Raw genomic sequence first — 12649 nt, 5'->3', positions numbered from 1 at the left:
TTTGTGTGTTTGTTGTGGACTCTGGGGCTAGTTGTTTCCGTGGCCGGCGGCGGCCAGCGTGTCCACTTTCAGTACGTGTCTCCTCGGGCTCTTTCCCCGTTTGCTGTGCCTGTCCTTTAGTTGCCTTAATGTCCAGGGTCGGGGACACTGCAGTGCCTCCACTTATCTTTCTCTCAACTTCCACGTGCAGCAGCTACCACCGAGCTGCTGTGTGTTGTCACCTTTTATTTTCACTTTCCCCGGTTGGCGGGTGCAGTACCTGAAGCGGCCACTAGGTGGCGCCGCTTTTAGAACGCCCGGCAGCTCACTTCATGCTGCGGGCTTCGTGTGCAGTTAATGTGCACTGGCCGATCGGATCGTGCCATGCTCCCGGGTCTCTGCCGGTTGGGGCATAGACTGCCACAGGCATCTCATGCCTTGCCCTCCAGCTTTCAGGGGCCCTGCCACCATCGCTCCGCGGTGAACCCTCTCACCATGCTTGTCTCGGCCTCCTCGCTGGGGGCAATCCTGCCGCGAATGCGCTTCCCTTGATGCCGCAGCGCCTCCGCTAGGTAAGTCCTTTCACTTTTAATAGGGCAGCGCTGGGCGCACACTGTCGCTCGGTGTACTCTAACTCTCGTAGCAGGCTCCCTGCTCAATGTCTCTTTTCCCTGTAGGCGGGGAGGGGCTGATGCTGCTTTCACCGGCTGCATGCCGGACACTGATTCATCACGCTTGTGCACCAACCGACTGGGGTGCTTCACTGATGCCACTGTCTTCTCGCGTCGCCAGCCACGCAGGGGGGAGGTGCTGGCATCTGTCCCAGGGTCCCTCGCTGCTTTTCCGCGTTGCCCCCTACTTGCGGCAGGTTCTCTACCCTGTGCTGCGCGGAGAGGGGGGGGGGAGTGTGCTGATTGTGGGTGGGCTCAGCTTGTACATTTCTCGGTGCCCGCAGCTCTTCACATGCTGCGGGCGCTTCTCCGGAGACTAATCAGCCCGCCGCCTCCATTCACACACGCGGCGGGGACAGGGACTCTTCGAGCAGGCCGCGGGTAGGCTCCGCTGGTCCTGCTCTATTCACAGTCATAGGGGGTGTCGCTTCATATCGGCCATGGGCCACAACAGTGGTACGTCACTGCGGGTGGGCTCCGCTTCAATTCACTAATGTTTGGCGTTGCGGGGCACTTTGCGCAGCGGCTCACCTTCGGCCACAGGGCCAATCTTGCCTCGCGGGTGGGCTGTCCGCGCTATATAAAAATGCCTAATGACGCATTTGTGCAAAGTCTGTGCTATATAAAAAGCCTAAAAAGCGAAAGCAATGAACGAAAGCAATCACGCTCGAAGAAACGAAACCGAAAGCACGCTCACACAGACAAAGAAACATGCTGAAGGAAACTGAAGGAAAAAAAGCGCGTGCACACAGTGAAATCCAGACAGAGAGAAGCGTGTGGCACTTTCTTGTCCTTCATTCCCCCGAGTCAGCTAGCTATAGTTCTCCACCTGGACCGCATCCTTCGGATGCGTATTCCAGGCTCGACCTAAAAAATTGTCATTTACAATGCCAATAACTCTAACTTTCTCAAAGGCGAGACCATTGCATTGTAAATGTGTGAGGTGCTCTGTGTGTGTGTGGGGGGGGGGCTCTCTGTGTGTCTTTGTGGGAGCTCTCTGTGTGCGGGGCTCTCTCTATGTGTGAGGGGCTCTGTGTGTGTGTGTGTGGGGGGGCTCTCTGTCTGTGTGTGTGGGGGGCTCTCTGTCTGTGTGTGGGGGGGCGCTCTGTGTGTGTTTGTGGGGGCTCTCTGTGTGTGTTTGTGGGGGCTCTGTGTGTGTGGGGGGGGCTGTGTGTGTGGGGGGGGCTGTGTGTGTGTGGGGGGCTCTGTGTGTGTGTGTGTGTGTGGCTGGGCTCTCTGTCTGTGTGTGTGTGGGGCTCTGTGTGTGTGTGGGGGGGGATCTGTGTGTGTGAGTGGGGAGCTCTGTGTGTGTGGGGCTCTCTATGTGTGTGTGGCTCTGTGTGTGTGTGTGTGTGTGGCTGTGTGTGTGTGTGTGTGGCTCTCTGTGTGTGTGTGGCTTTCTGTGTGTGTGGCTCTGTGTCCGCGAATACTCTCTACTACTCTCTAATGCTCACCTATTGCCATTGTAAATGACAATACCATTTATTTATGTTTTTTAAAAAAATGAAAAAAAATGCCATGAGCAATGCCAATAGCTCTACCTTTAATAATGCCGAGACCATTGCATTGTAAACGCTTGTTTTTTTATGTTTACTAATTCTCGATCTTGTGTGATATTATAAGTCCTCAATTGTTTAAGACTGAACCATTGGTCATATGCTTCACATTTAGTTGTTCAGTGGCTGCTCCTTGAAAATGTCTATTCTGACAATGAGCAAAAGTAAGGGAACGGCAAGGACATTGGATGATTTCATAACACGAGCTGAATCTGTGCTACGTTATGAGATCGAACTTGCACAAAGAAGGCTCTCGCTAGATCCACCCAAATTGCCCACTTATACAGCGACCATAGCCCAGTCTCCAACAAATGTAGTGTCCTCAAACTCAAGTACAGATAACCGTCTTGATAGCGTTAATATTCAACCTGTCTTGGACACTCGGATAATAGATCCAATAGAAGTGCCCGATGTTAACGCGCAGTCAAGCCCTGGGATTTCAAGTAAACTATGGGCACAAAAAGCAGTGGGGACAATGGGAACATCCAATGAGGAGAGAAATGAAAAATCCCAGAAGGAGAAAAAAATCAGTCGGAAAAAAGGGAAAGCAGGGGGGGAGAGGTAATGCATGCAATGGAGATTTAACTACATCAGACAATAAAGGTAGTAGGTTTAGAACAATAGGGATACAAACTGATGTTGATGATTGTCCTAGACTAGCTAAGGAAAATGAGGTAATAGGAGTCTTAGAACAAACTGTGGCAGACATTTTATAACTGCTTTATATTCCATCCGGACAAAAATAAATGAGTGTATGCATGGTAAGTTAAGGGTCATGGATGACAAGATCGCCCAGTTAAATGATGCAATTCACCACCTAAGTACGAGCATTGAAGAAGGAACTGGAATAGTTGTGGAAGGGGGAAGCCTTATAGCCGATCTAAAATTGCTCACAGGGGATAAGAGGGCTTGTGATGATGTGGATAGAACACTGAAAACCCAAAACCAATCAGGAACAGCAGCTTTACATAGAGCTCAGTTAAGAAATAGTGCAGAGACAAAGAGAAGGTTAATGCCACACCACATAACATCACACCCGGTTTAGAACGTGCTAGTTGCAGGGTAATACTGCATAGCCCAAAGGGGACAGATTTAATTCCCAATCTAGATATTTTGAACTTGCCACCAGCCGCTTGTCCCTATGTCTTATTTTTAACAGGTGTTCCTGCACTGAAAAGGGACCAAAGAGAATCCTGGCACAATTTAAGGAATAAAGTCGTAGATTGGCTAGCTAAATACAAAAGGTGTAAACCCAAACAAAACAACTGAAATTCTGATGGTGCGTAGGGTAGGGTGGGTGGGAGGTTCTCCGTGAGATATACTGGGAGACTGTATTGTTGTAAACTTTAGATATCCCCACACAGTCCGTACACTACTGAAAGCGCATGAGGAAACACTAACTTGGAAGACTAACATCCTTGCACTACCACTGGGAAATTTCTATAAACCCCTGGGAATTGAGGTGAACAAAAACCAAGCAAATTTGCTTCTCACAGAAAACTCCAATAGATTTCAGGAGTTATCTCTGTTGGAAGAAGTGGATTGACTGTACCAGCTAAAACCCACTACAAATGTATCCATTGTGCTGGATAGGGAACTAGAGAAGATAAGTATAGTACCTGTCGGGAATTCGGGAAAGGAGCCTAGGGAGAAAGAAAATTGCTGTGCGAGTAAGGATGAGACATTGTTTTTAAACAGTATTAATATAATAACAAGTAAAGAACTTACACACGATCCTAACTATAAAGCTTGCCCCGATTTAAATATTGTTTCATGGAACATTGCGGGTCTTAAAAAGAACACTAGGGACCCGGAGTGGAACAAGTTTATTGAAAGAAGCGATATTTGTATTTTGCGGGCGACATGGGCAACTGAGATTATACACAGAGTGGGATACAAAAGCTTCCATATAGCGGCTGTTCCATCTATAAAAGGAAGAGCCTCTGGTGGATTAGTCATTTGGGTCAAGGTAACCCTTGATATTAGCGTAACTCAATTAGTGACGGATTCCTTAGATATATTGGGGATCAAAATAGCGACAAAGGAAAAAAGGTTGTTGCACATATATAATATTTATAACCGACCAGGTCTGGCATCAAGGGAGTCAACAACAATGGGCAAAGTGGACTCCATTTTAAATCTAGTGGATTCTAGTGTCAGTATAATAATTGGTGGAGACCTTAACTGTAACTATGAACCCATCACAGGGCTTGAAGCAATCCTAGAAGATGAAGACCTGGCGAATGATATCCCCCTTCTATTAAATTGAAAATCGGTCTCATGCACTGCCCTAGCACATCAAATAATGAGATTGACCGTGAGTCATGGTTTGAGGGCATGTAATGGTCGCCTTCCATCAGCTTTAGCAAAGGCGCCAACTTTTTTTAGAAGTGCCACTCAGAGTAAAATAGATTATCTTATTTTATCATTTGATATTTGGCATTATGCCGTAGATCTTAAAATTGCACCCAGGGTGGAGAGTGACCATCGTCCACTTGAACTAGCCTTAAAAAGTAGTTTGTTGACTAGTTCAGTTGAGACTAGAGGTAATACCTGTAATCACATGGACAACATTATAGTTAGTAATAATCGCCGCTCTGTTAAATGGGCACACATGTTGGAGCATGGCGAAAAGCTAGCAAACATTTATAGTACTTTTGCATCTACTTTTACTAACTATATTACCATGGAAATAGATAAGAATACATTTCTAGAACTACATAAGGGTTTTTTCAAAGTACTGGTCCCATTGGTTACAAAAAAGGTTAAAACAAATGAGGTAAACGGTAAACAAAAAATGATGGGGAAACCCTGGTACAATAAAGACTGTTGGGGTGCAAAAACAGAGTTAGTACTAGCTATTAAAAGCAACAATAGCTCAATAGTTAAGGGAGCAAGATTAAATTATAAGAGAGTGCTAGAGAATGCTAAAATAATCTGGGATGATAAAATTTGGCTTTATCTATTTACAGCAGCATAAAGCAGGGATCAAGTGGCTTTCTGGAAAATTTTTGCAAATGGAAACGGAAATGGAAAGGGCTCTAGAGAAGTTTATCCTGAGGAAACTACTTGGATAGATCACTTTGCAAAATGGTATGCTGCTCCTGAGATCGGCAGTTCCATAAATGACGGGCTTCTTATAAACCCGAGTGAAGGATCCCTAGAATTTGATCTACAGGAAACAATTTTGGCTATCAACGCAGTCAAAACTAGTAAAGCTCCAGGACTAGACAAGATCTCTGGGGATCTATCCAAACATGATACCGATGTCTGGGGTTCTTACATTAATTACCTGTGTAACTTTATAGCCGCAGGAGCTGACATACCAGAGACATGGAGGGGGGCGGAAATTATTTGCATCTTTAAGAACGGTGATAGAAGCGATCCTTCGAACTACCGCCCAATTAGTTTAATGGATGTTTTACAAAAAAATGTATGCAAGGCATATTTAAAATCGCATTAATTTCTGGATAGATAAATGGGCAATTCTCTCAAAATACCAGGTGGGTTTTAGAACAAAAACAAGCACCATAGACCAGGTCTTTAGATTTTGCTGTATGTGCTGGAAATATGTAAACTTGAGGAAAGGTCATGTATAAGTGGCATTCGTTGACTTAAGGGCTGCGTTCGATCTCATCCCCAGACATCTACTATGGAAAACACTTAACAGCCAAGGACTCCCGGCAAACCTATTAGAACAAATCGTAAGACTACACCAAAATAATTATGCAAAGGTGAGATGGGGTCCGGGCGGCAAACTAACTAGCTTAATCCCCCTAGAAAAGGGAGTTCGCCTAGGATGTGTCGTAGCACCAACTTTGTTTTCCTTATATGTTAATGATATTCCTTGTTTTTTACAAGGTTGTAATAATGATGCACCGAAGCTGGGGGCTGAGCCAATACCAGCCCTATTATTTGCAGATGATACCATTCTTATTTCGCAAACACCAAATGGCCTTCAAACTTTGCTTAGCACCTTCCAAGCCTACTGCAGCAAAAAAGGATTAGAGATAAATACCAGTAAGATAAAGTACATGGCAATAAATCCCCACAAGTGCTTTAGAGAAAACTTGGTTTTAAACTGACAAAAACTGGAACATGATGAAAATGTTAACTATCTGGGAGGTTCATTAGATTCTAAAACAACATGGAAAACCCAAATTGATAAAAGCAAGTTGTTATTACGACACAATACACTACCGATCCTGAAAAGACACCGGAATAGTCTCAATAAAGCTGTATCTCCAGCACTCGAGTTATTCCGATTTAAAACACAATCGGCAGCACTATACGGTGCTGAATTGTGGGGCCCGTCGAGCAAAAAGGCGTTTGAGGTTAATGAGAATAAATTCTTGAGAGCTTTGCTAAAAATCCCAGTATGTACACCGCTTATTCCGTTAATGCTCTATCTTAATATGAAGCGTACGGACCACTATGTAATTATTAGACCACTGATGTTGTGGGTTAGGCTCTGGACAACACCTGAGCTGCTGGATTATAGGGCGGCATTAACAGAGATCAAGGATTTGGATGAAAATAATTGCATTACATGGTTTAAACATGTTATTACTTGGTTTAGGAAGATTGGCTTAGCACATTTTTGGAGTAGTCCACTGACATTAACCGCAAATTCAAGAAAGATATTAACCCCTTCACTGCGGCGGCTATTCCGCCGCAGTGCTAAGGGTGAAAATTGCAAAAAACACAGTTGATGGACAGAATGTAGAACAATGTCATACATTCACCCCAGTACAAGGATCTGGGCCTAAATCCATCGTTTTTTTGCACTCCACACCAGCCTGGGTTAGACACTTGCTATATGCAAATCAGCTCTGACCCTGTGCCTCATGGGAACAGTCCAGTCCGAACTACCAAGCCATGTCTTTCCCAGACCGGAATCAAGCATCCAAGGACCGGTTTCTGGCTATCAGCCTTCATCAGCCTGGATAGCTTGACTCCAGTGGTGTGGAGAGCCTGGGACTCACGTCTGAGTATACCCAGCACACTCGGGGTGAAAATTGCAAAAAACACAGTTGATGGACAGAATGTAGAACAATGTCATACATTCACCCCAGTACAAGGATCTGGGCCTAAATCCATCGTTTTTTTGCACTTCACACCACCCTGGGTTAGACACTGGCTATATGCAAATCAGCTCTGACCCTGTGCCTCATGGGAACAGTCCAGTCCGAACTACCAAGCCATGTCTTTCCCAGACCGGAATCAAGCATCCAAGGACCGGTTTCTGGCTATCAGCCTTCATCAGGCTGGATAGCTTGACTCCATCACCACCCCCTTTTGTAAATGTAAATGTACATGTATTTATATAGCGCAAATCGCCCACATCTATGCGCTTGCTTAGGGAACCCGTCCTGGTATTCCCCTGTGAGATACCCCGGCAGGGTATCCACAAGGTGAAAGCCAGGCATCCCGCCGCGAGGGGCCGTTGTGGAGATTAAGCAAGCTATTGCCCAGAGTCGCAGAGTGTGAACCCGTGAGTCGAGTAGGCACCGGAGTGAGAATTATCGAGTCCGTGGAATTATTGAGCCCAACCCCCGTCGGGGCGGGGAATTGAACCCTGGTCCAGGGCCGATCTCAGCTTCCGGGTCTGCCGCCTCTAACCCCTGAGCCACACTTCTCCCTTCTTCACACTTGTACCGCTTTTGGCCGCCATAAGTGTGGCAGGGTATGCTCAGACGTGAGTCCCTTGCTCACTTTGCCACTGGATTCAAGCAAGCCGGGCTGAAGATGGCTAGAATGCCAGAAACCGGTCCTCGGAAGCTTGTTTCCGGTCCAGGGAAGACATGGCTTGGGAGTTCGGGCTGGACTGTTCCCATGAGGCACAGTGTCAGACTGATTTGCATAAAGCCATGTCTGAACTGGGGTGGCAGAGTGGGCTAAAGAACGGTGATGGATTAAACCCAGATCCTTTGACTGGGTGTGAGTGTTTGATTGATTCAGATGCTCCGTCCATCACCACCCCCTTTTGTACCGCAGTGCTAAGGGGGCGGGGCGGAAGAGCGGCGGGCGCATGCTGGTGACGGAACCGCTCCGTCACCAGCATTGGTTGCGCTGTGCTTATGACGGAGCGGTTCCGTCATGGCCCCGCCCGCTCAATAGAACGCTCAGCGCAGGCGCGGAATTCGTGCCGCGCAGGGGCGTCGGGCGGGCCATGACGGAACCGCCCCGTCATCAGCACAGCGCCACCGCAGTTGATGATGGAGCGGTTCCGTCATCAGCAGGGGAGGGGTTAAAGGCTTCTTTCTGGGCCTTCATAGATCAAAATAGATCATATGATAGAGAAAAAGGATCCTTGACTAGTGAGTTTCTTATGTTTAAAGATAGTGCTTGCTTTGAATCTTTTTGAGATGAAGTAAACCCACTGTTGGCAAGAACATTATACTTGAAGTACAGATATGGTGTACTGATGTTAAAATCAAGTACAACAAGGTGGGCAAATTCTAGTAACAACACAGGCATGTTGTGCTCAGGAAAAGTTAAGGAAGATATTACACATGTTCTATTTTTTTGTCAGGCCTATTCGATCCCAAGAAAGAGATGGATTAAACCTCTTTGTATAAACATGGGTGTGAGATCATAGAGAGAAGCTGAAAGGGTTTTAAAAACTGACACTTGACAGGTTATTGTTTTTGGCATTAGCCGGTTTCTGCTGGCTGTAAGTTTCCTCAGGGTAAAGGCTGGCGAGAAGCTTTAGGAATGCTTAGGGGATCGCTAATGTAATGTATAATGCATTTGGGAGCTAACACAACAATCTGGAACTGTAAAGGACAAATATGTGCATATAAATTGACACATGCGCTGTGGAATAAGTTGTATATTAGCTCACCGGAAATGCAATTGTAAATACAATGAATTTATTTTTATAAATGCCTTTTTAAATTATTTATATGGTTTTTTGCATAATGATTGACGCCCCAATCCATTTCCATTAATTGTTGATTTATATCTATCTATGGTAGTCGTAATATTGTATGTGTGTACATTTGTAATGCATCTTTTATGATACTGCTGTATCGAAATAAAGATTATGAAATGAAATAAATAAACTAGAGCCAAATTTCCGAGGGGGCTACTAAAAATTTCCAGGAAGGAGGGGGCTGGTTCTTCCAGCAATAGGCAGAGTGGAGATGGAGGGGCTCTAAGAAGATATGAAAAACAACAAAGCCTTGTTAACAAGGGAATGGTCTTTTAAAGGCCTGTGAAGTACTCGGGTGCGGCTGAAAGAGAAACGACAGACCAGCCAGCCACCTACTGCAGCTCAAAAACTAACTGTGTGTGTCCGGGGAAGTCACTCTCAGCCCTGGCTGACACACGCGATGGGGGGAGGAGGGGGGATGATGAAGCCCTTTGAGTCTAATGGGCTTACGCGTCTGCTGGACGCTTTCCCTGCCCCTCCTTCCTCAAAGTAGCAATATCGGGCTACTTTTTGGTTGGCTGTGGGCTAAAAAATGCTCTAAAAATCTGGCAACACTTTCAGGCGGAAGGGGGTCATAAAGCGGAGGCAAAGCATAAGAACGAAGCCATCGGGTAGGTCGTCCTCAGGAAGATGTCCTGCCGCTCAGTGTCGAGTTACTTCTCGGGGCCGGAGGAGAAGGTGGACGGCGGCCACGCGGCAGCTGTTCTGGCACAACTGAAAAACTTCTACGACTCCCGGCTCCTCTGTGATGTCACGATTGAGGTGCTCGGCGGCATGGCGTCACCAACCGCCACCACTCCAACTACTCTCGCCGGCGCGCGCTCCCCCTCAGTGGAAGCAACCGGCCGCCTCTTCTCATGCAACCGCAACGTACTGGCGGCCGCCTGCCCGTACTTCAAGAGCATGTTCACCGGTGGTCTGTGCGAGAGCAAGCAGAAGAAGGTGACGCTGCATGGCATTGACGCTGAGACCATGGCCCTTATTATCGACTACTGCTACACCGGTCGCGTGACGGTGAGCGAGGCCAACGTACAGCGCCTTTACGCTGCCGCTGACATGTTGCAGCTGGAGTATGTGCGCCAAGTCTGCGCCGACTTCCTGACTCGCCGCTTGGAGCCAGCCAACTGCGCGGATATTTTAAAGTTCGCGGACGCCTTTGACCACGCCGAACTGCGAGCTCAGACCTTGGCTTACGTGGCGAGACACTTCAGCCAGTTGAGCGGCGGAGAGTTGAGGGAGTTGACTCTGGCACAGCTGCAGGAGGTGTTGCGGCTCGACGACCTGGATGTGGACGGGGAACGGCGCGTGTGTGCAGCCGCCCTACAGTGGCTGGAGGCCGCGCCGGCCGACCGTGGACCCTGCGCCGCCGAGGTGCTGCGCTGTGTGCGCTGGCACCACCTGGCCGACGAGGACCGTGTATACCTGGAGGGGTTGCGTGGCCGGCCTTTCGTTCAGCGCTACTGCTTGCCCTACTTGCAGGGGGTGCTGGACGACCGCTATGGGCCTGTCTGTCCGCCAACGCCCCCAGAGCCGCAGACCCCACCACATGAGAGCCCTGCCCGCCGCATTGGAATGCAGGCCAAAGATATGATCATCTTTATTCGAAACGTCGAGGATCCCTTCCGCCTCTGGGATCCTTACTCTGGTGACATCTACATCATGCCCTCGCCCGTGGCCACGGCAGTACAAGAAAGCGGTAAGTTAGCGACTTCCTGGAGCGTCTGTGTCTCCCCACAGCACGATATCTACATAGTAGCGCAGCCTTTTAAGCATCTGTGGGTCTACAACCCCGTGCGCGGCAGCTGGCGGCAGCTGGCAGACTCACAGCTTTGCCGGGAGGACATGAACCTGGCATACCTGCGTGGCCACATCTATATTCTAGGGGGTATGGACCCTTCTACGGGGGCCGACCTAAGGGAAGTGGAGTGTTACAGTGTACAGCGTGACCAGTGGGCGTTGGTATCCCCTCTTCCACACTCGCTGCGCTACTTCGAATTGGTCACTGTGGGGGATTACCTATATGCAGTCAACCGCGAGCGATTACTGCGCTACGATCCTGGCCGAGACCAGTGGACAAATTGCGCCTCACTGCGGCGCAGCGACTTCAAAGAAGCCTGCGTTTTCCAGGACGAGATCTACTGCATCTGCGATGTTCCTGTGCTAAATGTGTACAGTCCCGCCCGTGGCGAGTGGAGGCGGGTCTGCAACATCCCGTTTGGTACTAACCACATGCAGAGCGACCACATTGTTTGCCACGGTGGGCGGCTTCTGTTCATTACTTGTGCCATACCATCCTGGGGAGGGGACGTTGTCATTTCGCATTATCAGTATGATGCGTCCGCTGATCGTTGGTTAAAGGTGGATGACCAGGCAGGATTGCTGCCCCCACTTGGTGGGTTTATGTGCCTGTCTGCGCGTGTATTTAAGTCTTGCCTTGAGCCAGGACAGACCATCCCGAGGGTATGATGATTACAGCGATTAAAGTGCCGACTTGAATCTTTTGGATCCATTCTTCGAGCTCCACAATATGTAATTGGGGTAACCCAAAGGACGGTTGGACTCGGGAAAGATAGAACAATACATGCAACAATCTGGTACAACCGGCATAAGCAAATAACTGACTAATATCCACCACTGAAATTAGTCCCTATTTCGCCATATTAAATCACCACTACTCCTTTATGGGCTTCCTGAATAGCGTTCGTCAACGCCCCATCAGGGGTAACAAGCGCTACATAAATAGAAACTTTTTTCCTCCTCTATCCTTCTGCTATCATTCCAAATCCAAGTAACTGACTAACTTTGGTTAAAATGTACTTGCATGTTTCACTATATTAATTCAACACTAATCCTCTATGGGTCCTGGAGTAGCGTGCTACTCGTCGAAAAAGTGCTTTGACTCCTCGTCAGGGGTAGTAATCGCTATATAAATGCAATTACCATACAATAAGTCAACATTTTTTGCAAGGCAGAAACAGAATTTCTTGCAGAGCAAACATACGCTACTGTTTTAAGCCTCTATGAAGTGTCAAAAAAGAGGGAAATAAACAATAACACCAGAGACTTAGAATATGCAAAATGTCACGTATATTCAATGTATACCGATTTTTAATAAAGTATGTTTGCAACGTTTGAAATTTTGTTAAATACAGAAGTGCTTCAGAGTATCATGTATTACAGGGATGTCCGTGTATATGTGATTCAGGAAAAAGGAACTATATGTCCTTTTGTGGGTTAGGTGTATGGTAGGCAAGTCAAAAACAAGCATTTACAATGCAATAGGTCTCGCATTATGAAAGTTTGAGCTATTGGTCTTGTAAATGACAATGTTTTTATTTATGTGTTGGTTTTGAAAATAGCTAAATTAATAGCTTTGTCATTTACAATGCCAATAGTTATAACTTTCGCAAATGTGACACCTATAGCATTTATAATGCAACATGTTTTGTATTTACTTGCCATAGATGTATTGATATTACAAATAACAACAGCTTTTAATTTTTAAA

At 47.1% G+C, this 12649-nt stretch overlaps 1 protein-coding gene across 1 annotated transcript; it reads left to right on the top strand.

The window, feature by feature from the left end:
* Positions 1-9773: 9773 nt before the first annotated feature.
* On the top strand, positions 9774-12427 carry LOC147698338 (kelch repeat and BTB domain-containing protein 7-like). The gene has a single exon (XM_086933428.1). The coding sequence runs from the start codon at positions 9774-9776 to the stop codon at positions 11607-11609; it is 1836 nt and encodes a 611-aa protein (XP_086789554.1). The 3' UTR covers positions 11610-12427.
* Positions 12428-12649: the final 222 nt, after the last annotated feature.

The sequence above is a fragment of the Lissotriton vulgaris genome, chromosome 8, assembly GCF_964263255.1.
Source record: "Lissotriton vulgaris chromosome 8, aLisVul1.2, whole genome shotgun sequence".
Taxonomy (NCBI): domain Eukaryota; kingdom Metazoa; phylum Chordata; class Amphibia; order Caudata; family Salamandridae; genus Lissotriton; species Lissotriton vulgaris.
Note: the sequence above shows the minus strand (reverse complement) of the source record. Positions and strands in the feature narration are given on the sequence as shown.